The sequence below is a fragment of the Balaenoptera physalus genome, assembly GCF_965194825.1.
Source record: "Balaenoptera physalus genome assembly, chromosome: 17".
In the NCBI taxonomy this organism is placed as follows: domain Eukaryota; kingdom Metazoa; phylum Chordata; class Mammalia; order Artiodactyla; family Balaenopteridae; genus Balaenoptera; species Balaenoptera physalus.
The window spans coordinates 25,135,672-25,163,459 of NC_138895.1; the positions used below are offsets into that span (position 1 = coordinate 25,135,672).

The following is a 27,788-nucleotide window of genomic DNA, read 5'->3' on the forward strand; positions in this document are numbered from 1 at the left end:
TCCCTATAGCAACATGTAGAGTTAATATTACATACTGTATCAGTTGTCTGTTGTAGCAACGGTCATTTTATTTACTCCCGAGTCTGTGGGTCAGCAATTTGGGAATTCTGCCGATCTTGCTTGGGGTCACTCATGCGGCTGCAATTCGCGGGCAGCGAGGCTGGGAGCTAGTCGGTCTAGGGAGCCTCAGCTAGGACAGCTTGTCTCTGCTCCACGTGATCTCTCTTTCTCCAGCAGGTCAGCCTGGGCTGGATCTCACAGCTACGGCATCCCAAGAGGGCAAGAATGGAAACTGCATAGCTTCCTGAGAACCAGACTCAACTCACACAACATTACAGTACTTCCATTGCATTCTACTGGTCAAAGCAGGTCACAAGGCCAGCCCATATTCAAGAAATGTGGAAACAGACTTCACCTCTTGATGGGAGGAGCTGCCAAGTAATTGTGGCCATTTTTAATCTAATTAATTGCACACATTCTTATGGATGAATTATTTGTTATTTATTGTTATTTATTTTGAGAAATCTCCTAGTAAACTTTTTTTTTTTTAAATCCACTATCTTCAATGTAGTACAATAAAGAGATAGGGTAAGGAAATAAAAATTTGTAACAATTTTATGCATGTAGTGACCCAAATTGAAGAAAAAATTCTTATTGTTAAAATCGACGCGAGTTGTGAGTTTTAGAGATAAGTCAAACAAATATACTTGAGGTATAGACACTTCACCCAAATGTTGTCTGTGTCATGGATTATTTTATCATGGAGTGGTGAGTAAGGCTGGTCCCAGAGGTTTAGGCAATGCTTGGTGCTCTGGAGCCTTGCCCTTGAGCTAAGGCTGTGAGGTGGGCCCACTCGTAAACTAGAAACTGGTGGGGGTGGGACCTTCATGGGGACTTTAGCTTTGGTACAGCCCCCTTACCTGCTCTTTGTTTCCAGAGCTGGTAAAGAGATGCTTTCTCTGCAGCTTGAGCCAGAGGGTGGGAATAATCTGTCAAATGAGCTTGGTGTTGTGAGGGTTAGTGGTTTGTTTTCCCTTCGTAAAAAGAGGCAGGTGAGCACGGTGGACCTTAGGATTGCACAGATCTGTTTTGCTCTCTGTTCTATCATTTTATTTTATTTTATTTTATTTTTGTGTGTGTGTTCCAATAAAACTTTATTTATTTTTTAACTTATATTTTTATTGAAGTATAGTTGATTTACAATGTTATCTCAACAAAATAAAACATATAACCCAGTTATCTCTCCATTCAAATTACATACTAAGCTTTCAGTACAAAAGACTGGTACAAAATGAAGCAACTAACTTTTTGATCCAAGGTAAATCATCTACAATCTGGGAAGGAATTTCTTTTACTTCTCTCTTACAAAATCACTATTTTTTCAATTATTTTTAAAAACATGATGTATCTTGCAACTAGAGATTATCATACTAAGTGAAGTAAGCCAGAAAGAGAAAGACAAATACCATATGATATCACTTATATGTGGAATTTAAAATATGGCATAAATGAACTTGTCTACAAAACAGAAACAGACTCATAGACATAGAGAACAGACTTGTAGTTGCCAAGGCGGGGGGCAGGGGGGCGTTGGGGAGAGGTGGATTGGGAGTTTGGGGTTAGTACATGCAAACTATTATGTATAGAATGAATAAACAACAAGGTCCCACTGTATAGCACAGGGAACTATTTTCAATATCCTGTGATAAACCATAATGGACAAGAATATAAAAAAGAATGTATATATGTGTATAACTGAGTCACTTCACTGTACAGCAGAAATTCACACAACATTTTAAACCAGATATACTGCTCTATCATTTAAAATTTTTATTTTCTAGTTTCTGAACTCTAGGTAAACTTATCTTTCCGATCTTTAGTTTCCTCATTTTCAATATGGAAATAATACATAACTCATAGGATTATTGTAAACACTAAATAATTAATGACATTAAGGTATCAATATAGTTCATGGCATGAGGTAGATGCTTATTACATGAGTAATTATGAGTAGAAGTAAATTAAGTTGAATTTTACTTTCCATAGGTAGCTTATGGGGCCATATTTATATTATTTATTCACTTATTCAAAAAAAATTTATGGTGCCTCTTCTGTGTGCTACGTACACTGTTGGGTTTTGGGAATACGGGTACATCGCAGACAGGGTCTGTGGTCACATGGAGCGTGTAGCCTAATCTCAGAGTGTGGTCTAAGGACCAGCAGCACTGGCATCACCAAGGAGATTGTTAGAAAGGCAGAATCTCAGGCTCCCTCCCAGACCTACTGACTCAGAGTCTGAACTTTAACAATTTCTTCCACATAATTTGTGCACATTGACATTTGAGAAGCAGTGCTCTACTTAAGTGGATGGAGTCTATGACATTTACTCCATTTGGTACCTAAAGGTGTCCTGGGCTGTAAATCTGAGATACAGAACTAAAAATTGTAGAGATAACAAGCTAGAAAGAGTTTGGTTTTAACCACCTTACTTTAGCAGAAAGAAATCAGGTACGACTTACATGTCAAAGTATTAAAGAGAAAATAATGACAATAAAAGCAAAGGCATGCATATTCTAGGGTCCGTTCTCTCATCCTTGGTTTCCTTGGTGGTGAACAATGTGGTACAAGTTTTGACATTACCAACCCCACGCTGTCCTACACACCCCACCCTCAGCTTTGCTATATTTAGGGGTTTCTTGTTGAATGAATGATATGGTTAAGGCACTTTTCACTGCTGGACATGGGATAATATTTCACTTGCTGAATGTGCCCATGTCTGGGTCCCCTTAAGGATTTTTATCAATGATGTGAATAAAGTCATAGAAAGGAGGCTTTCATATTTACTAAGGACACAAACCTGGGAAGGTGTGGAAGAAACTCTTAGTTGCCCCCCAGTACCTGTTCTCACCCTCTTACTTCATAGAATTATTCTTTTTAGCCTGAAACATAGCTGCCCAGAACAGATATTTCATTTTTCAGCCTCTCTTGCAGGTAGGTGTGGCCTCGTGGCTACATTCTAAATAAGGGTCTATAAACCAAAGTGTTACATGGAATGACACTTTCAGGTGGTCATCTTAAATAGGCTGATGAACTTCTTGGCTCTTTCCTCCTTCCTGTTGGCTGGAGAGTAGATGTGACAGCTGAAGCTCTAGCCTTCATCTTGGACCATGAGGTAAAAGAGGTGTTTAGGATGCTAGAACCCAGTCAAAGGGACCAGGGTCCCTCATGATCATAGTCATCACTCCAGTCCCGCGGGCTCTATCTATGGTCTTTGTTCACATAAGATAGAATACGTTTCTGTTTCGTTTCAGTCGTGGCATCTTAGTGTCATGTAATTCATAGCCAAACCTAATCCTAGCTAATCCAGAGAACTTGCTTATATAGCAAATAATGAAATCAAGATTAAAAAGCTCTTGGGGGGAGGGATAAATTAAGAATTTGGGATTAACAGATACACACTATCATATATAAAATAGATAAACAGCAAGGACCTACTGTATAGCACAGGGAACTGTATTCAATATCTTGTAATAACCTATAAGGAAAGGAATATTACTCAGCCATAAAAAGAAACTAAATGGAGGTATTTGTAGTGAGGTGGATGGAGTTAGACTCTGTCATACAGAGTGAAGTAAGTCAGAAGGAGAAAAACAAATACAGTATGCTAACACATATATATGGAATCTAAGGAAAAAAAAAAAAGGTCATGAAGAACCTAGTGGTAAGACAGGAATAAAGACACAGACCTACTAGAGAATGGACTTGAGGATATGGGGAGGGGGAAGGGTAAGCTGGGACGAAGTGAGAGAGTGGCATGGACATATATACACTACCAAATGTAAAATAGATAGCTAGTGGGAAGCAACCGCATAGCACAGGGAGATCAGCTTGGTGCTTTGTGACCACCTAGAGGGGTGGAATAGGGAGGGTGGGAGGGAGGGAGATGCAAGAGGGAAGAGATATGGGAACATATGTATATGTATAACTGATTCACTTTGTTATAAAGCAGAAACTAACACACCATTGTAAAGCAATTATACTCCAATAAAGATGTTAAAAAAAAATCTGAAAAAGAATATGTATATATACTTCTTATATATATGTATAACTGAATCACTCTGCTGTACACCTGAAACATTGCAAATCAATTATATTTCAATAAAAAAAAACGTTTGAGGGACTGAGATGATAGTCAAAACTGTTGTGAAATAAAATGGAATAAAATGTAAATACCAACAGTTTAAAAATATTTCCAAAAATAAACTTGAGGAGAACTGGCTAAAGAGTAGTTTGTATATAAAACCTTGAGTGTGTGTTGGGTGGGGAAGTTGGCAGACACAAGTTTCATATGGGTGAACAGTGTAGGGAGGCTGTTTACAGCAAATGTCAGGTTAAGCTAAGCTAAACTGTACCCAGACAAAGGGAGGTTCAGACTTTCAATTTTCTGCATCGGCACAGCACCTCTGGAGTACTGTGTTCACCTCTGGGCCCATATTGTTCACAGTGTCACATATGAGGCTTACAAACTAGATTGTCTAAAGGGCAAACAGGATGGCATAGTGTCTGACGACCATATCACAGTCAATGGAAGGGGCTGTGAAGTATTAGCCTGGAGAGGGGAAAATGTAGGAAATACAGGGGAAATGTACCTTCAACTACTTAAAGGGTTGTCATGTGGAAGAGTGTGATGCCTAATTTGCTTTTATCCCAGAGGGAATACTTAAGACCAATGAATAAAATGCACTAGAGGCAAAATTCTGCTCTATATAAGAAACCATTTGTCAGTAACTCAGGCTGTCTCAAATGAGAATGCACTGCTTCGTGAAGTGTTAAGTTTGATTATCATGGAATCATCAGGAGCTCTGACCTTCATTTGGTGCTTTCTATGGGGCAGGTGCTCTGCATGTGTTTTCTCATTCAGTCCTCACAAACCCGTGAGGCAGACTCAGTTTTTATCTCTGTTTTACAGATTTGGAAGTCGAGGCTTAGAAAAGTGAAGTAACCTACCCAATACGGTCCTGTGGTGAAAGGCAGAGCCCCGCTGGGAAGGTGCTTTGCCTCCCCCTCTAGCTGTCCATCCACAGAAGCCGTTGGGCACAGGCTGGCCAGAAGGGCAGGGGCAGCTGGTGGTACTGCAAACCAGGTTCCTGAGTTAAGCCACATCTAGAAAAGCCTCTACTTCTTTATCTTGAAAGCATTTTCTTAACGCTAGTAGTATTATTGAGACTGTGTGTGATATGGCAGGAGAAACCCCACTGGATTGATCTAGGAACCTGAAGGTAAAAAGGGAAAATCATGAGACAAGTAGGGGAATGGATCACACCACCTAAATTTAAATGTTGAATTTTCCCCTTCTAGTTGTATAGTTTGGGACAGGACATGTAAACTGTTCGAAACTTAGTGTCCTAATGGGCAAAATCCAGGTAATTATAGTCAACTTGCACAGTTGTTGTGATAGCTAAAAAATAGAATGATTAGCTCAGGCCTGTTGGCAGAGAAGATGCTCAGAACTGGTCATTAATTCTCACTGACACCTGGCAGGTGCTGAGGTGTGTATCAGTTGCAGCTCGTGGTTAGAAAAATTCAAATACTAGAGTTCCTCCAGGATTTAAAGCAGAGAATTAAACTCATTTGGACTACATGATTTTTATGATGCCTTATTCACTACTTGTCTAGAAATTTAGAACTTCATTCTTTTGATGAAACATACATTGTAGGGACTGGAAAGCTAAAAACGACATTTCCCAGGCTCACCCAGAATTAGGTTTCTGGGTATGATTTAGGTTTTGCCTAACAAATGCACTCATGCAAGACTTGAATAAGTGAAAAAAATAAACAGGAGCAAAGGCACAGAGGCCGTGGCATACAAGTGTTGGGGAAATATAAAAACAAGATCCCCTGCCAACCCAGAAATCCTCCCCACAAAAATAGAAAAGAAAAAAATTTTGTTATTGAATAAGCCTGAACCAGAATGTGACGTGAATTACAGGTAATCTGGTAGAAGAATGCAAAGAGAGAAAGGAACCTCACCCTTTTATGCAGCCGAGCAGACACAACCCATTCCATCTGTGTTCTCAAGATAAACAGCACAGGACAGCACAACTTATCACACATAGTTGGTCCTAAATTCACTTGGTAATTAGGGTAACCACCTGTGCTCATTGCCTTTACCCAAAGGAAAAATAAATTTCTTATATCATTATGACAGGAGGTAGGTTTGCAACTTAGAGCCAGGAGCCAGCTGAAGTTAGGCTTCTACCCTCCCGTAAAAACTGAGAGATAGGGGCGTTTCTTCCTTGATGCTGACATTTCAGAGTTGGTTTCTAGGTTGAGGAAACATTCCTGGGTTATAAAAGTGGCAAGAGGCATACTTAGTTTTTAAAAAGAATTACAAATATTTCAAAGAAACAGGAATTATAAGTTTTCTGAAGTGAATGTTCTAAGAGAAGGAAGAGGGAGAAATGCTTCACTTTTTTTCAGTAGAAAGAATTAAAGTTTTTTTCTTACTTTTAATTTGTTTTTGCCCTTGTATAACTCATTATGCGTACACGGTCCAGAGGTCAACGTTTAAGTGGTGGCTTTCCATCCTCTTATCCCAATCAACAATTGTAGGAAATACTCTTTCCTTATATGATGACTAAGATGATGGCCCACTTGAGACTGCAGCTTCCTGACTTGCCAGCTTCCTGATGATGACATGTTCTGTGGTGTTGATCTACAGCATCCTGGATTTTGTACCTCCAACATTTCCAGTTAGTTTGTATGCACCAAATTCACTGTATTCAATCCCTTTCTTCTTAAGTACCTGAAGTGGTGTCTGTTTTCTACAAATGAACTCCATCTAATTTAAAATCTAATAAAAATATTTCATCTAGTGAGCCACAACTCTGCTTTAGACAAAGTTTCTTTAAGATTATTAGTTTAAACAGATGTCTAGAATTTGATACTTTAGATGGTTTTACTAGTGAAATTAATACTCTAACAGGCATAGGTAAATACCTGTTAACTTTTGATTATTTTATGGATAATATAAAATAAATGAGACTTGAGTGTGTTTTTAATTAGTTTGGGGAACTTCAAAAGCGGATTTCCTTTACAGGGATTTCTTTTTTCTTTTCCTTCTTTTTTCTCCTTCATGTAATAAAAGAAATGCAATTTTTGAGTAAGGTAGTTCAAAACATAGTGAAATTTAAAAGTAGAAGGGATGTGGCTAATCTGGGATGTTCTCATTCCCAAATTTCAAGGAACAATCCTGTTTCATATAATAGTATCCAGTTCTCCTCATCGTTACAGACATATGTCTGTCCTCTCATCAACAAGTAAGGGCTAATTCTCTTCCCCTTGAATCTATACTGACCTTGTCACCTGCATTGACCAGCAGAATGTGGCAGAAATGACTGCAAATTCTGGTCTAGCCCTTAAGAGACCTGGCAAATCTCACTTTTGCTCTTTTAGAAGTCAGCCTCTGTTAAAGAAGTTTGACTATCTTGCTGAAGAGAGAGGACACTTGGAAATTGCACTAGGGATGTGAGACTGTGAAGGGTGACAGCCAGCCCCCAGCCATTCCAACTAGCCTCTGAGGTGCCAGACGTCTCTATGTCTTTGTACCTGTTGGCCCTTCCCTGGAAAGACCTTCGTTCTCCCCTTTCCTAACTAACCCCATTCATCCTTCCAGACATGGTTCAAGTGTCACAAATTGTAGAACATTCAGAGAAGCACGAAAATGTGATAATTACTGCCCAGTTCTTCTAGAGATCGTAGCCTGGGGGTGAAGTGGGGGGAGAGATGGGAGAGGCTTCGCAAATAATTAAAATCATTTTCTATATATTTATTATTTAGTAAATGGTTACTAATTGCTAGTACTATAAGTACAAAATACTAATAAACGAATTACTAGTCATTATATAGCAATAAATGTTATATATTATCATGCAGTGAATAGTGTACAGGGAATTTGAATAGTTATTATTTGAAATATAATAATAAAGTTATAAATTCCAGGCCACCCTTGGCCTCCGCCCAGATTCCCCTTCCCAGGTCCTCCTCAGCCCCATGTTTGATATGTATAAATAATGATTTCATAATACTTATTATTATATATAGTATTTTACCTCAATGATAGTAATAGATATTTAGTAAATAATATTAATTATTGAGGCATAAAGTGCTAAAAATTGTAAGGCAATGAATAATATTTAGACAGTTAATCTTACGTTGTAATTATATAAAATATTTATTTTCTAGAGCTCCATGCCTAAACCTCATAGATAATTCACTTCAATTCTTAAATATCATGCTTTATTAATAGTGCAGAATTTCAGCCTCCATTAACTAACCTCTGCAGTTCTGTGCTGACACTCCTGTGCATTAGCTTGAAGAAGCTGCTGTTTACAGTGTCCAGGACTTTTGAAAAATTCTTTTTCCATAGTCAATAAAGGAGCATAATTATGTTAATACAGCATAGCACACCCTACCATGGTATGTCACAGTAAAGAGGTTAAGTAACTGTCATATAACTGATACAACACAGAAATAAAGTCAGGAGATAAACAGGAATATTGTCTCATGCAACCTTACTGCACTGTCACTTGGTTCTTAATGCCTCTGTAAACTGTAAACAGATGTCATAAACCATGTCTCTAAATGATCATGGTATTTAGAGAAATAATGACATGTCAATAAAGTATATTCCTACTTCTGATTCTTTCTGTCTCTATCTAGTTGAAAGTCGGTGCTGTCCTCACCATGTCCATTTGCCAACCAGTAAACTCACTGGCAATAAGTGGATGAGTGCAAGCTCAAGTGAGCTAATGATACCAAGGGACAAGTCCCTTCCTTAACTTCCCACAAAAGTGCTCTTTTATTTTTTAGTTATTTTTGATTCTCTAACTCACTAGAAGAAGAGATGCTAATATTAGTGTGATGTTTTGACTCCCACTAGCCTCCAAGAAAGAGTTTCCATTCCAAGTCAACAGAGAAACCCATAAATTTAGGTCCAAAGGTAGTGTTTCACTTAGCATCCACTATGCACCAGGCTTTTTGAGTTTTAAGGCCCAGAAACCCATTCAAAGTAGGTGATGTAAATTGGGATGGGGCTGAAATCATTTAGGACATCAGAAAAAAAATTTAAAGCGTATACTCCATGATCAGTTGGGAATTATTCCTGGAATGCAAGGATGACTCAACATATAAAGGCATGAAATCCCTTCGTGGCAACCAAGGATGGGGCAGTGAGAGTGGTCCACTGTGAGTGCAGGCAATAAGGGGATGTGTTGTCTGTAGAGAGTTTAAAAATGATAATAAAATCAGCTAGGCGGTGTGCTTTTTTTTTTTAAATTTTTATTTTTATTTATTTATGGCTGTGTTGGGTCTTCGTTTCTGTGCGAGGGCTTTCTCTAGTCGCGGCAAGTGGGGGCCACTCTTCATCGCGGTGCGCGGGCCTCTCATTATCGCGGCCTCTCTTGTTGCGGAGCACAGACTCCAGACGCGCAGGCTCAGTAGTTGTGGCTCACGGGCCTAGTCGCTCCGCGGCATGTGGGATCTTCCCAGACCAGGGCTCGAACCCGTGTCCCCTGCATTGGCAGGCAGATTCTCAACCACTGCGCCACTAGGGAAGCCCTAGGTGGTGTGCTTTTGAATATCATCTTGGACCAGCAATTTTAACAAACCTCATGATAAAATAACCCACCCCCCCAAAAGAAAACCTTTTGTTGGTCTAGATTCTAAATAGTTGTTGTGCTTAAGTTGAATTTTAATAATATATGTAAGTTTCAAATTAGCTTGTGTTTATTACTTATCTATCTTTTCATAAACACTTAATTCTGCATGGAAGCTATTTGAAGAACTCCTCAGTTATACACTTGGTCTCCTACACACATGCAGATTCAGGTACATGTATTTGTTTCGAGGGCAAGGTTGTAAAGTTTTGAGCTCACTTTGGGTACAGTTTGTCTCTCTGCATATCCCTCAGTGTAAATAATAAAAGATAATGTAGTTTTTCTTTTTTGTGTGCTTAGAATCAAGGGAATGAAAATTAAAACTACAAGGAGATAACACTAAACCCCACTAGAATAACTAGAATTTAAAGTAACTGATAATGCCAAGTGTTGACAAGGATGCAGAACACTGCAGAACCTCTTTGGGAAGACTATTTTTTATCTATAAGAGTTAAACATATTCATATTCTATGACCCAGCAATTATATCCCCAGGTAAATATTTAAAAGAAATACATATGTACACCAAAAGATAAAATAGAATGTTGAAAACAATATCATTTGTAACTGGAAACATTTCAAAGAGTTGAATGAATACACCAGTTATGGTAGATTTATACAATAGAATAACACACAATAATGAAGGAAACACTGCTACACTCAAAACCTGAATGAATCTCATAAATATATTGTTGATCTATAGAAGCCTTATACAAAATGATACATAGTTTATAATTCCACTTAAATAAAATTCAGAAACAGGAAAAATTGTTCTGTGGTGTTAAAATTAAGGGCAATTCAGGCAGCTAAAATATGGCCTGAGAGGGGCATGAGGGTACTTTCTGAGGTTCTAGGAATATTCAGTTTTTGACCTAGCTGTCACTTACAGCGGGTGTGTGCCCTTTGTGATAGTTCAATAAACTGTACCTTTATGATTTGTATACCTTTCTGAATGTATAATTCAATAAAAATGTTTACTGAAAAAATATAGCCAACAATTAAGGTATAAACAAAAGATCTAACAGGCATTGCATTTGGGGGTATGATATGCAATCTGATATGGGTGGACTCATGAATTAAGCTGTAACACATTCAGATAGAACTCCCCTTAAGAAAATCTGAAACAAAGAAATCCATATTTATAAGAAAAATAAATGAAGAGCAGCATTATTTACATAGTATTAAATGCATCCTTTAAGGAATGACTCTCTTTTTTGGTACATTGAAATGTAGTGTGAATTTCAAATATTTTATTCTAACACTCAGAAAGAAATTTATTATGTAATTTTTTAAAGTGCTTTAAGTATGCCACCTTCCACCTCACATCTATGTATTTCTTTTTCCTGCATATTTACCTTATGAAACTCTAATAAAGTATCTTTAGTATCATTATCATCATCATCATCATCATCATTATCATTATTCCATTGCTTAACAGTAACAAAGAGCTTTTTTGGATTGCACAATAAGCTCAGAGTTTAGGAAGGCAGATATCAGACTCACATTCCACATGAGCAAACAGGCTCAGACTGGATATAAGATTTTCCTCGTATCCCACCGCTTATATGAGATGAAGCTGCACCATAGTCTGGTAGTTTCTGTTGATTAGGCCTTGAATCTGTCAAGAGTCTTGGTTGTAAGCCACTGAGACCAAATGTGGTTGAAAAGAAAGAGAGAGAGAGAGAGAAGGAAGGAAGGTTGGAAGGAAGGAAGGGAGAGACAGAGAGGAAGGAAGGAAGGGAGGGAGGAAAGGAAGGAAAAAGAAAAATAAATGGAAAAAGAAAGCCAGAATATGTATGTCAGAAGCATATCAGGTGCACAAGTATTAACAAGAGTCTGGAGCACCCGTCTTGGAAAACTGGCAGTTCCAGGCAGCTCCTCAGGCTTGGCAGCAGGAACTATAATGCAGAAACCATCTGGTCTTTGTGTTGCTGTTGGGATGACTCTGAAAGCCAAAAGGATTTGTCACTTGCTCAGGATTCTAAGTTCCAGGAAGGAGGCCTGATGGACTGAGTTTTGGTTTTATGCCCACTCCCTGACTACACAGAGGGGCCAGGAAGGATTTGAGTCCCTTCATTCCTGGGTGGAGGCAGTCATAGTTGGGGAATTTCCCAAAAGGGATATTTTTTTGGGACATCCCCTAATGGGATATTAGGGCAGCGATCCCCAACCTTTTTTGGCACCAGGGACTGGTTTCATGGAAGATAGTTTTTCCACGGACCAGGGTAAGGGGGGACGGTTGATGGTTTGGGGATGATTCAAGCACATTACATTTATTATGCACTTTATTTCTATTATTGTTGCATTGTAATATATAATGAAATAATTTTACAACTCACCATAATGCAGAATCAGTAGGAGCCCTGAGCTTGTTTTCTCTTACTACTCACGGATAGGGTTTTGATATGATTCTACAGGCAATTGGTTTATTATGGTCTCTGTGCAGTCAAACCTCTCCGCTGATGATAATCTGTATTTGCAGCCACTCCCCAGCGCTAGCATCACCGCCTCAGCTCCACCTCAGATCATCAGGCATTAGATTCTCATAAGGAGCGCACAGCCTAGATCCCTCGCATGCGCAGTTCACAGTAGGGTTCAAGCTCCTATGAGAATCTAATGCCGCCGCTGATCTGACAGGAGGTGGAGCTCAGGCGGTAATGCGAGTGATGGGGAGCGGCTGTAAATACAGATGAAGCTTTGCTCGCTCACCCGGTAACAGTCTGTAGCCTGGGGGTTGGGGACTCCTGTATTAGGGTGTTGATTGGAGTGAGTTGTTGGATGCTGGAGAGCCAAAGAATGGCAAACGTCTTCTGTAATACTCATCTTCTTACTGGAGAAAAGACCAGATAGATGAGTCATGTTAGCAGCTAAAATCATGATCAAGGTGAAAGGAAGTCTGAGGGATGGTGTAGGTAGAACACTAGGTTATAATTAACCTAACTCCACAGACACAACCAACCCAGTGCTTCTGGGAGACTTTACAGCCCTCATGGATGCTTGGAGCTAAGTGCGTTGCTTTAAGCTGAGCCCCCCACTTGCTTTCCAGACTGAGTTGACTCTCAGTCTTAAATATTGAAATACAAAATAAGGCTGCATGCCAATCATTTTAAAGACATAACGGGGTGAAAAACAAACAGAAAACAATCACAACAGAAGAGCTAATGGGTGCCTGAGAGAATATGAAATAGCAATCAATAATGCAGGAGCAACAAGAAAGGTTGAGGCTGCTGCCAGTGTAGCAGCTGCAATAGTTTAGGAAAACAAGAGGAATTTTAAGGGCATGTATTTGTTTGTTAGGCCTGGGGAGCTGTGATTCTTCAATATAATTTTCAATATGATCTGTGGAATTTTAATATAGTCATGGCTGTGATCATTGTGTTTATGTATTAGTTTTCTAAGGCTGCTATGACAAAGTACTACGAACTAAGTGGTTTAAGCAGCTGAAATTTCTTTTCTCACAGTTCTGGAGGCTAGAAAGTCAAGATCAAGGTTTTTGGCAGAGTTAGTTCCTTCTGAGGGCTCAGAGGGCGAATCTGTTACTTGCTTCTTTCTGTCCCAGCTTCTGCTGGTTTACTGGTAATTTCTGGCTTTCCTTGGCTTGTAGATGCATCACCTGGATCTCTGCCTTCATGTTCAAGTGGCATTCTCTCTGTGTGCCTGTCTCTTTATCCAAATTTCCTCTTTATATAAGTATACAAGTTTTATCGGATTAAGGCCCACCCTAATGACCTTATTTTAATCTATCTTTGTAAAGACACTATTTCTAAATGAGGCCACATTCTGAGGTACTGGGGGTTAGGGTTTAAACATATCTTTTAGGGGGACACAATTCAACAGAGAGGATGCTTGTTATTAATCAAGAGTAATACTTTGCAGTTTGTAGTATCTTTTTCTGGAGACCAAAAACCATGTTCAACACTGTTTCATATACAGGAACAGCTTGGTTTGGGAGAAGGTCAGTAATTTTACTAGACTCAAGACAATGCCCAGGGAAGCAGATATTTTGTCCAGAAGTCTGACCTTTACTAGTTCTACTAAGTTCCTAGTTTCAAGTTTACTACAAAGTATAAAATCCTTTCATAGAAAAGTATTGGCTTTGTCATATACTCCGTAACACATTTATTGCATTCAGAGGTTTTATTTCTTCCATTTCAATCTCAGTTTTCCAAAACTTGTTGGGGATTTTGCTACTGTTATTAATTTTTTGGCCTTTAAATATGACATCACTGGTAAGGAGGTGTTATAGGTTTGGAATTAACAATAATAGCTAACATTTATTAAACAGATATTATGTGCCAGAAACATAATGAGATCTTTACATATGTTATCTCATTTAATTCTTGAATTATTCTCATTTTACACATGAGGAAGCTGAGGCTGTGGAAGTTCCCATGAAAGTCGAGTAATAGTGAGGGGAGAATTTGGACTCAGGCTGATTCTAGAGTCCAGATGTCGCCACCACATGGTACTGCTGACTAAAATTACAATTATCCCCCAATTTGCCTTTCAGCTCCAGCCATTACCTTTTTTATTCATAACTAGAAATTATCTAAAATACTTGCGGGGTAGTAACAGCAACATTGAAGTCAGCTGTTCTGCATATCTTTTGGGGAAAGCTGCCAGTGAGGGGAAGGGTTAGAGAAGGAGGAAGAGGGGAGAGGGTGGGGGACAGGAAAGGAGGAAGGGGTGTATCAGGTCATCACCTGTGAAGGTTTCGGTGTACACAGGACTGCACAGATGCTCTTCTCCTCCCCGCCACACCCAGGAACTCAGATAAGATGGCAGGAATTGACCTCTTAGAGGGGGATCAAGAGGTCCGGGCCCAGTGCCTGAAGCTGACCAGCTGACAGCTGTCTAGAGAGTCATGTCGGCTGAATAAAAAAGGACAACCTAAAAGTTGAGAATTATGTTTTATTCAGAAGACTTCCTGAGGTCTTATGCCCGGAGGACAGCCTCTCCGATAGTTCTGAGGGACTGCTCTGAAGGGGTAAGGGAGAAGCCAGCATATAGAGGAGCTTTTGCAACAAAAACCAGATAGTTGGAATATCAAAAGATGACTGTTAATTAAAGAAAAAACAGGCATCTCAAGTTCATGAACTTAGCACTTTTCTTGTATGGGAAGATGCAAGAGTCTGGGCTCTTTGGAATCAGTCCTTTAGCCGTATGCACCTTACCTAGGGCCAGGATCCTGTTTCTCTCTGTCCTGAATCCCCTCCACAGTCAGAGCAAATAGGATCTGGGGTAGCGTTGAAATATTATATTGGAATAACACTCTTTAGATATAATCACTTTATTACAAAAAAGATTATTTTTTTTTCTTCGGGCCCAGGTTAGCACTCCTCTGGGTTATTTCAGAAAGACATTCAGCACTGAGAGATGAATTTGTCTCTACCCTGCGTCTGCACTGGATTAGACGTCTATGGATTTAAAGGGGGGACGACATGATTGTCCCAAATAAACTATTATTCTTCTGTAAGGCTGGTAATGGATAAAAAAAAGCTGCATTCTTTTCTTTCCGAAGTCTGGAGAGAATGGGAAACGGTAAAGCAGGACATACTGACGTATCCTTTGGCAAGCTTCAGCTTCTGAGTTTGACCTAGGCCTTTCCCAGGATATATGCCACATCAAGAATGCACAGGGGCACAAGAAGAAATTAATCTTGCCATCAGGAACACTTTGCATTTGGAAATTCTCTATTTCAGAAAGCATCAGCTTCCAAGGGGTCTGGCTGCTTTCTTAATTATCTTTGAACACAGCAAATACTCCTAAAGGGAAGTGATTTGCTCTTTAACTCTCTTTCTCCCTGACTGAGTGCAAATACTATGGCTTTTAGCAGGTTTTCTTTTTTTCTTTTCTTTCTTTCTTTTTTTTTTTTTTTTTGATGGGCTTGAGAGCTATACAAATAAATCCTTTATGATCTTTTACATTTATTCATTTTTTTCCAGGAATGTGCTGAGGTGTCCAGATTGTAGAAGTGGTGTGATGATGACTGAATTGGATGGCAAATGGAAGCAACACCAGGTATCCACCAGCCAGCAGGACACGGGCTTGTCCCATGGCAGCAGAAAGTTGCTCTCTGGGCCAATAGCAAGGCTGAGAAGTGGCCTGATCGGAACAAGAGCCAGTTGCTGACTGCACCCCAGCGCTGCCAGCCCAGCCAGGGCCCAGGCAGAGCCCCACCCCCCCTGCTGACAGCGCAGAGCCTCCCTGACAAAGGCTCTCTGTAGGATCTGGGCATAGACCTCCCACAACTACAGATAAAACAGAAGGAGATTAACATGCGTTAGAAGCTAAACAAATAACTTAGGGGATAATACTTTTAAATGTTTATATATCTAGATTCTGACCTTTTAAAATTCAATTTCAAGGTATGCAGATATGACGGCAGGAGATACTCTTAGTCCTGTGCAGCATGTGCTAAAACAGCCCCTGCCTTCTGCGGGTGTCAGGGTCTAAATCTTCCTTAGCTATCAATTTGTTTCTCGGAAAGTGTGCCAAAGAATTTGTATATGCAGAGGGATGGGGAACCCCAGAGCTTCACTGATTGGGGAGGGCATTATGGATGAGAGTTCAGAAACTGAAACCATGGTTCCTCCTCTACTCCTGGCCCTCTTGGTGACCTTCTGCCAGTCTGAAGCAGGAAGTTTCCTCATAACATCAAAGAGATAGAGTGGGACCTAACATTGTTTCTTGTGAGTTGTCATCTTTACACCTTTGAATTGGAAATGCCTCTGTAATCTATTAGGCTAACAGAAAATATATGTTGTGATAGCTAAAAGCAAGCATTTTGGGGTTATTAGATAAGAAGCGTTAAATACCTGTAGAATATCATTAATATTCAATATGTGCTGTTGAATTATGCAATAGATTATTATCTTTACATCTGAATTTACATTTATTCAAAAAAAAAAAAAAGAAAGAAAGAAAAGAGGAAAGGAAAAAGACTCCAGTTACTATCATCTCATATCTCTGAACTTGAACTATTGGAATGATTGCCTTTGCTATATAAGCAAAGTTCACCTGAATGTACCTGCATTTTCCCTTGGGAGAATGGTATTTAGACCATCACAGGATAACCAACTAGTTCAAATCTGTTCTGGAAATCAGTTAAACAGAAATAATCTCAAAAAATGAATATTCAGAAAATAACGTTCCCTTTACTCTGGAAAAGGAGTGCTTTGAGCAGCTAAGAGAGCGGCTCTTCCACTGCTCCTTTCCCTCTGCACGGGTTCGTGTTCAGGTTGAAGAACCACGTTACGTCACAGAAGATGACGCAGCAAATAACACGAAGAAGTGCTGTGACAAAGAAACAGGACAATGAAGTAAGAATGGGAAAACATTGGTCCTGTGCTGCCGTCCTCTCTGCCCTGCTTCCTAGCCCTCCTCTAACTTCTTGCTCACTGGTGGGAAAGCTCTCTCTCTGTTTCTCTCTGTGTCTGTCTGTCTGCCTGTCTCTCTTTCTCTGTGTTTCTGTGTCTGTCTATCTCTCTTGACTTTTCTTTTTCATTCTGTCCCAGGAGAATGCTTCTCCCTTAACAGTTTACACATGGCATCTCAAACACAACCATTTCTACGTTCTCAGTATTCTGAAAGACTAAGAATTCTGATTCCCTCATTCTCTAAGCAGATGTTCCTGTGGATGAAAAATGTCACTTGCCATATCAGTAAACAAAGGATGTTGCAGCCATCAAGCCCTCACCCACTATAACCGCCCCAACGGTGAGCTCTGAAGAAACTCAGGGTGGAGAAAAACAGGCTGCCAGTCACCAAGGCGTCAGCCACTGCCTCAACAGTGCACCTTGAGGGCATTCAGGGTGGGAAAGAACAAGATACTGGCCCTAGATAGTTAAGGTGCCAAAGGAATTGTTTCAGTGAGCCCAGAGTCTTGCATCTTCCTGTACACAGAAAAGCTCTAAATTCATTAACTTAAGATGTCTGGTTTTTCTTTAATTAACAGTAATCTGATGTTACAACAACCTGGTTTTTGTTGTAAAAACTCCTGTATATCCTGGCTCCTCCCTTCCCTCTTTGGAACAGTCCCTCAGAGCTATCTGAGAGGCTGTCTTCTGGGCTTAAGTCCTCAGAATCCGCCGAATAAAACATAATTGTCAACTTTTAGGTTATGCATTTTTTTTCAGTTGATATCCCCAGTAATTTTAATAGCTTCTAGGCTCACTCCATGGAAGTGCTAAATATTGGAAAATCTCTTGCATGGTGTATATAAACCCTTACAGAGAAGTCTCATGACCACAGCCTTTGGGACACATTACTCAACACAACTTGCCTTGGGCATGTCAAGGACTGGGATATTGATACCGCACTGGGAAATACTGTAAAGATGCAGTAAGGACCAATGAGCTTTATCAAGGAGTCCCCTATTTCTAAGCTAGAGATCATAACTCAGTGCTAATTAAAAGACTGAAAAGACACAGGGAAAATAATTCCAGAAAATTTTCAGAGAATAATTCTTCAGAAACTCCTATGAGACTAGCTACTAAATCCATAATGGTTTCACCAAAAGATCTGATCGTCGGCACTGTATGTTTCAGAAATGCAATTGCCTTAGCAGAATTGGCTGGCTGGGCATGTGGCAGCTATTTTTTTTTTTTTTTTTAATGTGCTGCCACTATAAGCGTTTGCTATTGTTAGTTATTATGCATCATAAAATGTCAGTGAAATGGTAGCAACTATGAAAAATACCCATGAGCCAGTTTTTATGAAGTTGTCATAATAAGTAAGGGATTTTTTTTTCTACTGAATATAACAAGTTTAATCTTATCTGTGTGCCAGTAAGAAAGTTGGTGGGGAAGTATGGAAGGACAAATGACTCAGATAAGCAGCAAACCACAAGCATTCAATCACGTACAACCGTGTGTAACTCAACCCTGGGGTTTCACTTCTTACTTTGAAGAGATAGGTTTCTTGAAAGAAGTGTGATCAGGCCAGATACATCAAGAGTAAGAAGGAAAGTCATCTCAGGGGGGAATTTTTATAGGCAAGGGGGTGACTACCCCTATTATTAAGCACCTACTATTTATCAAGCACTGTTCTTAGCACTTTGCATATTTGATCTCATGTATTCTCAGCAACTCTATGAAGTTGGTATAATTATCTCTGTATTTCAGATGCCTACCATCGGGAAGTTAGGTAAATTTTGCAAAGTCTCACAGACAGTGGCTTTGGAGAGTCCCAGGCCGTTCTGATTCCAGATCCAAAGCTCATGCTTCTGCTGTTCTTCCTCTCGGGGAGCACCAGGGGCACTCAATAAAGGACAAGTGAAATCCGAGGAGGGCTGCCTGGCAGATGTCTGAATGAATGAAGGGAAAATCTCACTGCTGGGCCACAGAAAGGAGCCTGTGAATTCTACTCTCCTATGTTTAAACCAACCAAATCCCCAGCAACAAACCCAAACCACAGTGGTATTAGCTTATCACCTCAGTCCCTGGAATTCATGTAGGCAAGCTCCAATTGCATCCTGTTTCTCTGATCTTGTTTAGCATCTCATCTTGGCTTCCAGTCATTGACTTTCACCTGCTTACATCCCTGGCTCCTTCTGTCCACACCTCCTCCATATGCTCCATTGGATGGGATTCTGTGATTCTGATTTGTGTGTTTCAGCTTCTGCCTTTCACTCATGTGAGTAAAACCTGTGGGCCAGGCCTCTTGCAACACAGATCTTGGCCAGGAAGGATACTGCACCATGTTCAGAGATGAATGTTTAATCACTAGTAACTATATTTGGACATTTTCCTAAAAGTTGTTAAGCTATTGCTTTTCAAGCTGGTAAAACCATTGTGGGTTTCATTTTATTGTATTTTAAATCCATAAGTTTGGTTCTTTGTCAGTTTAATCATTTGGTAACTTAATTCTTTCTTCATTTCCCACTGGAGAGCCCGGGAGTGATGGCTCAACAATGGTCAGCCCCGTGGTTCCTTCCTTCAGTTGGGCTTCTACTTCCTGCAAGTAGAGGTGGAATTCCTGAGTCAGACCCTAGAGACGATGTGGCAGGGACATGGGACAAAAAGAGGTATTCTATTCGGGTGGCTGGGGAGGAGTGGGTAGAACTTCCTATGGTCCAGCTGGGTCCGGACAGTCTTGTTCCTTTACCAGGACTCTCCCGCAATGCTCACCTGGGATGAGGCTGCAGCACCTTTCTCTCCAAGTCATGCAGAAGGAAGCAGAATCTAGAGGCATTTAAAATCACTTATTTTCCTTCCCTTACAGAGGTCCGAGATGAATATGCTGAGAGTTAATAGCTTTAAAGAAATGGATTAACAACTTTTAGAAAAATGTCCAAATATAATCATGATGATTAAATACATTTTTCTGATCACAGTTAATATTTACCAATTCAAGTAGAAACTTTTCAGTTTATATCGATTTTTGTTTCAAAATTTTAAACATCATTTTCAGTTTGTTAACACTCTAGCATCTAAATTTAATGCTTTTTGGATTTTTAACTAGATTCTTTAGCGTTCCTTACAATTTTACATAGATCATGACTAAATATCAAATTAATTTGAGGAACAAATCGCCCAGTCCATTAAAGTGTTCCTTGCAAAATATCCTTACTTCCTTTCTGTTGATCTGAGCAGTTTTCTGTTTTTAAGTTGAAACTTTCTGCAAACTGTTACTCATCTTTCTGTTTCTGAAATTCTTGATAGAAACCAAAATATCAGCATTTTATCTCTGATAGGACTCTTGGCTAATTCTGATTTATTTCTGATGCTCTTCCATTTTAAATTTAATTTAATGAAAATTCAATTTAATTTTAAATGAATTTTAATTAAAAATTTAATTTCTGTGTTTTACAATGTAAATTAGTTAAACTAAAAATCACTTGCTAAAACTGTAATTTAAGGCTGACATGCCATTTGGGTAATTGGTAAAATGATTCTGTGCTTACATTTTGGAAATAATAATTTCATTACAAAACATCTGAAAAAATCAAAAGTCACATGCTGAATGCCAAAAAATTGGATGGAAAAAGTGGTTCATATTGGCACATCCAGTAAATTTATGATTTGCCACTATTTGCCACTATTTTAGCATTCTATTAGGATTATTTTATCAGGTAGCCAATCAAGCTCAATTTAGCCAATATGCAGAAGAATATATTTGATTACATGTAATAAAAAATATTTTTATTAAAACTACAGTTTGTAAATTTTTGTCATTCTGCAAAGTAATTAGTTCAAGAACTGATTTTTAGTGAATTGGCCTGCCTCCCTATCCAGGAATCTGTAGTTAAAAATACAAACAAGAACATCAATAATAATGGCAACATTTATTGTCAATAGACAGTGAACCAGCACTGGGTACTCTGCCATAATTGTCTTCATTGAATGCACACAACTTTTCAAATAAGGTATTATTATTATAATTTTACAGTGAAGGGATTTGGGGTTCAAAGAAGTTAATAATGTAAATTGACCTGGGGAGGAAGAATCAAAACTTCTTGTCTCAATGGCCAGGTTGCCTAATATAGTTCCCAAGCTGTGAAATGCAAGATGGAAATGACCCATCTCTGCCCTAGATCTATAAAGATTGAGATGAAGAAAGAGGTTGCTCCTGCTTCACTGTCTAAATAGAAAGAGCTCAGCAGTTCCACAGATTGCAGCATCTGGGGCAAATTGCAGGTGGGCTGGGAAGGTTTCCAGCCTGTTAATTGCTGAGAGTGTGGGAGTGGCAGTAGAGGTGACACAGCTGATAGGTCAGGTCTGGGCATCTAGCTTGCAGGGGGTTAGAGACTGGCCTCTCCTGGTCATGGGTGCAGCTCTACATTCAGCATAGTCAGCTGCCTGCTGGTCCCAGCGCCTCAGCACAGTTCTCCATTCTTCCCTTCTGAGGCCGTTAGGTCTGTTAGATACAAAGGGATGGGCTGTGGCTCCTAAGAGCAGCCTGGAACTGATTATTCTCTGGAATGATGTCAGTCAACCCTGCATGGCTGGGAGGAAAGTGAGGTCTCTTGTCTTCTAACCTCAAAGCATAGAACTGAAGGGCATGTGCTCAAATCTGGTTCAAGGGATCCAGCTGTCAGGGTCCATAGAACAAGAGGGATGCATATGGAATGCTTTTGACTGGCATCTAGCAAACCTTTGTTTGGGTAGATTGGGATGAGATGCTTATGGGCTGAAATGTTGTATGAGTCTTAGCTCTTTATTAATACCAGCCAGCAGATAACCCCTCCTCCCCTTCCTGTCACTTTCTGTAACTGTCACTGACCAGCCTGGTGTGATTATCCTGAATTTTTCTACTCCAGTGACAGGTCTGGGTGTAACTGGTGATTGCTATGTGCTCTGTCACTCTTGCCTCAATGCTGCTTCCCCTCTCCTGCTGCAGCTTCAGGAAGAACAGAGCTAGAGAACAAAGGGAAAGGGACTGGGAAGATTTCCTTTTCCTTCTTATTTATTTATTTATTTATTTATTTATATAGCAGGTTCTTATTAGTTATCTATTTTACACATATTAGTATATATATATATATCAATCCCAATCTCCCAATTCATCACACCACCACCGCCCCCCGCTTTCTCCTTTTCCTTCTGCTCGAGATGACATGATACAATATCTGTCAGATTATTTTTCCCTTCTAATCCCTCATCTCATACCCTTCTCAGAATGAATGTTTCTAGTTAGTGAGATGACAAGTTTTTTTCTTTTAGGGAACGCTATTTATTTATTTATTTTTGGCTGTGTTGGGTCTTCGTTTCTGTGCGAGGGCTTTCTCTAGTTGTGGCAAGCTGGGGCCACTCTTCATCGCGGTGCACGGGCCTTTCACTGTCGCAGCCTCTCTAGTTGCGGTGCACAGACTCCAGATGCGCAGGCTCAGTAGTGGCTCATGGGCCTAGTTGCTCCGCGGCATGTGGGATCTTCCCAGACCAGGGCTTGAACCCGTGTCCCCTGCATTGGCAGGCAGGTTCTCAACCACTGAGCCACCAGGGAAGCCCGACAAGTTTTTATATACAGTTTTTTAGTTTATTTTTTAAAATTTACAAATCAGTGGTTTTTAACATATTCACAAAGTTGTACAACCATCACAAAGTTGTATAACAGAAAATTATCACAATCCTCAAAAGAAACCCTCTTCCCATTAGTCCCCTTTCTCCTCCCTTCTGAAGCCCCTGGCAACCACGAATCCACTTTCTGTGTCTATTGATTTGCCTTTTCTGAAAATTTCATAAAAATAGAATCACAATATATGACTTTTTGTTTCTGGCTTCTTTCACTTAACATGATGTTTTCTGTTTTGGTCTATGATACAGGCTACAGCCTGTATCAGGACTTCATTCCTTCCTATGGCTGAATAATATTGCAGTGTGTGAATATACCCCATTTGTTAATCCATTCATCAGTTGATGGAAATTTCACTTGTTTCCATTTTTTGGCTATCATGAATAATGCTGTTATAAATATTCATATACAAGTTTGTATGGACATATGCTTTCATTTCTCTTGGGTAATACTGAGGAGTAGAATTGTTGGGTCATATTGTACTCTATATTTAAATTCCTGAGGAACTTACTGTCACATTGTTTTCCCCAGTGGCTGTCCCATTTTACATTCCCACTGACAATGGTACATAGTGAAGCAAGATAATAAATTAGTGCCAAGTAAGGCAAGTAAATTACTTAAACTAGAAATGGACAATGTCATTAGTGTGTGAGATTAAAATGAAATAACAAAATATTACAGTTAGTGACTGCAAGGCGAGATAGGAGATGGTGTTGCTTAAAAGAAGAAATAAAAAACTATTTTGATTCACTTATGTCAGTGAACAAAGTGGGATTTGTACACATAACAAACACTAAGCTAGGAAGCTGCCTTCCATGTGCAAGAACAAGAAACTGGGAGAAGAAAGGATATCCTGAAATATTCAAGGAAGCTTTCCTTTTTCTGCCAACCTGAGAGATAACAATAGGGGATTTCGAGGAAGAGAGTTTTTAAATGTTTGTAGACTATTTTAGTTTTTGTCAAAATCCCTCAGGTGAACAGAGGAAATCAATATAAACGATAGAGATCTCTGATACATTTAGGAAATGCAAAACAATGACAACAGTAAGAGCTGGACAGATCCAAACTGATACAGAAGTGTGGAAAATTCCATTACCTTCTGAATATTTATCCCTGAGACTACAGTAGAACATCTACTGCTAACATTCATTCAGTCAGTGCAATGCTGAGTTAAAATGGTTTAATCGATCAAACACATTAGTCAAATTTTTACCCCCATATCCAGGAGAAGCAGTCTTTCACAAATGTTTTATACATATAAGATCACCTGGAAAAGAGACATGTTCTCAGCTAAGTATGGAGAAAACTTGATTAGAATTACTTACAAATATTTTGGGGCATTATTCTTAGCTAGTAGGATGTTCTGCATAAAGCCCCCAGAAGTTAATAGGAATTAATACTGTAAATCAGATCTATGATCAGCCAGAACAGGATTAGGCCCCAATTAAGACCACAGGGATGGTTAATGAGATGACAACTGAGATTCTGGCTCTCAACCTGCACATAAGGAACATATTAGAACTCTTTCTCATACTTTCAGAGCCCATGTTTGGATCTGTCACACACATAAATCTGTTACAAAATTTCATTATATGTATACTTTTTTCCTTCTTTTTTTTGGCTGTGCTGTGCAGCTTGTGGGATCTTAGTTCCCCAACCAGGGATCAAACCTGTGCCCTGTGCAGTGAAAGCATGGAGTCCTAACCACTGGACAGCCAGGGAATTCCCAAAATTTCATTATATTTTGACTTGCCATACATATTTGTTGAGATTGGGTTTCACTACATGTTGCAGAGTACCAGAATACCAATGGCTTAAACAATATAAAATTTTATACCTTTCATGTAAAGTCCAGAGGTGCGCAAGGCAGGGTTGATATGGCAGCACTAATCCACGGTGACCCAGCCTTTGCTCGCTCACCAGGCTACTTCCATCGTGTGTGCCTGTATCTTTGTGGTACAGCCATCACAGCTGTGTTCCAGGCAGTAGGAAGGAGGAAGAGACAAGCAGCGGCAGGTGTGCCCAAGCTTATTCATAAGGAGGATTAGAGAAGCTGCCAGAGCAAACTTCCACTCCCATCTCATCTAAGAACATAATCACATGACCACACCAAACAGCAAGGAAGGCTGGGAAACCCAGTTTTAATGTCCAAAACCATTTGCCCAACAGAAAGAAAATGTAGATTTCCATTTTGGTAATTTATTTCAATTACCATGAAAGAAAGGGAGAACAAATACAGGGGGACAGACTACAATATTTGCCACATTTGCAAGTAAACTACTAGTCTAGGTTGGGTATTGTAATTCTTCCTTTTAGTTACCCTACGTTTACTTTTTTGAATTTCAGTGTTGGCTTCGACTTCTACTGTAACTGGCTTGATCCCTGAGAGCTCCAGCCATGGAAATGAAAACTAGATAAGGGTGCACTTCATGGAGTAACAGTGAAAATGTTTCCTCTCAATATCACACTATTATCACTGAATGGTTATACTTATCTCTTGTGCCCTCTTCCTGTGATTATCGACTTTAGTTTTTTAATTTTTAACAATTTATCAAATTTAACTACTCAGCAAATCATCTTTCCAGACTGATTCCTAAACGCTGTTGTCTGTTTGCATGACAGCCATCTCCACATCACTATGAACACTTTGGATGCTCTCTGGACCTTCTGAAGCACGGATGTCTGTTCTGTGACAAATGTCAGAAGTGAGTAAATGAACTTTACCTCAATGGAGAGAGAGACACACTTTGGATAAATGATCAAAATTCCTCAGTGGTTTGCCAACTTATGGATCATAAAAAGGAAATATCTTCTATGGCCAAAGAGATGGGAATAGATAGTGTCCTTTAAAATCTGGTACTACAGGTAATAATAGGCATTGTGTATTTGAAAGTTGCTAAGAGAGTAGATCTTAAAAGTTTTTATCACAGGAAAAAAAATTATAACTGTGTGCCGATGGATGTTAGCTAAACTTATTGTGGTGATCATTTTTCAATAAACACATACATCAAATCATTATGTTGTATACCTGCAACTAATATAAACTTCTATGTCAATTATATCACAATTTTAAAAAATAAAATAAAATGTGGGCATATAATTACAGAAAAAGTTGATAGTGAAACACCATAAATATTGAAAGAAAATCTTGCTTCAGGTGCCAATTAAAGTGGGCTACCAAGTTAAAGAAGAAAAAAAATAGCCTATTTAAACTATATAAATATAAGAAAGAGATATTTTAGGAACAGAATTATCCCTCAAAATTATTCATCCAAATCTTTTTATTTTGTAGATGAGGTTACTGAGATGCAGGGAACTAAGCTGAAAACACTCCTGAAATTAATTATAAACCTCTTGAGAATATCATTTCTATTTTTGTCATTATTGAATAATAGTTACCTGTAAGCATAAAATTTTGTCAGATTCTCACAGAGATACAAATGATTAAAAATAATGTAAATCATTAATTAATGTAAAATCCTTATTAATATAAATTTTGGAGCAAATTCCTAAACTTCTAAAAATGAGGGGAAAGAATTATTCATAAAAAGACACAGTTCAGAGGATGAGATTGACATTTAAGTATAATACTGTCCTTTTTGTGCATGAAAAAGAGCCAGTCAATTTAAGTGTAATTATCTAACTACTAACATTTTTTTTTAAATTAATTAATTAATTAATTAAGTTTTGGCTGTGTCAGGTCTTCGTTTCTGTGCGAGGGCTTTCTCTAGTTGTGGCAAGCGGCGGCCACTCTTCATCGCGGTGCGCGGGCCTCTCACTGTCGTGGCCTCTCTTGTTGCGGAGCACAAGCTCCACACGCGCAGGCTCAGTAGTTGTGGCTCACGGGCCTAGTTGCTCCCCGGCATGTGAGATCTTCCCAGACCAGGGCTCGAACCCGTGTCCCCTGCATTGGCAGGCAGATTCTCAACCACTGCGCCACCAGGGAAGCCCTACTAACATTTAAAAGAAAAAAAAAAAAAGAAAATGAAAAACAAACCATTGGGTTTTTTTCATCATTTATTTCCTACACTCTCATCTCTTCATAGTAGGCAAGATATAAATTTCTTTTGGTGAAATCTAATGAAGAAACCCACCAACCTGGCCATCAGGGCTGAAGCCAGAGCATCTACCAGCTAACAATTACAAGTTGTATTTAGTCCTTTTTATTTGTAAATTAGCTTCTTCTTTTCAATATATTCTTCCAAAAGAAGGTTTGGAAAATATTTTATCTGCTTCTATTGGTTAAGGAACATTTTCTTTCTTGCTTTGATTGCCTAATGAAGAAAACAATCACTATGATCAACTTAAACAAGACCACAGATAATCTAACCGTGAAGCTAAAATAATTGCTAACCTTCCATCATTTCTGCATCTTCCACAGAATGCCCTTCAGCCTGAAAAGTTCACTGAGAAAGTCAGTAACAATTCCCGTCATTGCTTTGTATCCCTGATCATTGTGCTCAGAAAAGAGCTGACATGAGCAGTGCACTGAAGATGTCATTCCTGGTTCTTTTAAAGGGCACCTCTGTCAATTTTGCTGCTGTGGACATCTATCCTTCCTTAAGAGTCCTAAGTTAAAATTGAAGAATTTATGAAAAGTTGTTATTGAGGTGATATTAAGATATAGTAGCCTTTAATGTATTATCACATTCTTAACAAATGTTACTGGGATGGCAAAATAAGGCAAGAAACAATAAAAAAATGTGAACAGAAGGGATTTCATAGGATTTGTCCTTGGTTTGTCATTCTCTCTCTCCCTCTTTCTTTTTCTCCCTTCCCTTTTTTCTCCCTTCTTAGAAACTCCCTTTTGTTGAAAACCTGTTACTGAATTATTTTGTAATGGCAGAATATGCTCTGGCAACATATCAAATGCTTGAAAAAATTAACGTGAAGAACAGGCTGGCAGCTTGCTGAATTCATTTAAAAGACAGCAAATGTTATGGAATAAACAATCAAAAGTGAACACTAGCTGGATTTTAAAGTAAAATTTCTTACTTAATTGAAGACTGGTATTAATTGAACTAATTCTTCAATGCATAAGGGCCATTTTCATACTGTC

At 39.1% G+C, this 27,788-nt stretch overlaps 1 protein-coding gene across 1 annotated transcript in view; it reads left to right on the forward strand.

The window, feature by feature from the left end:
- LOC309646493 (uncharacterized protein) overlaps positions 1–22,365 on the forward strand; it is a 47,393-nt gene extending 25,028 nt beyond the window's left edge. The window contains exons 2-5 of the mRNA XM_082432888.1: positions 238–438; positions 15,661–15,736; positions 16,956–17,037; positions 18,841–22,365. Of these exons, the coding sequence (XP_082289014.1) occupies positions 238–438; positions 15,661–15,736; positions 16,956–17,036 (358 nt within the window). The 3' untranslated portion in view covers position 17,037; positions 18,841–22,365. The remainder of the gene's footprint in view (positions 1–237; positions 439–15,660; positions 15,737–16,955; positions 17,038–18,840) is intronic.
- Positions 22,366–27,788: the final 5,423 nt, after the last annotated feature.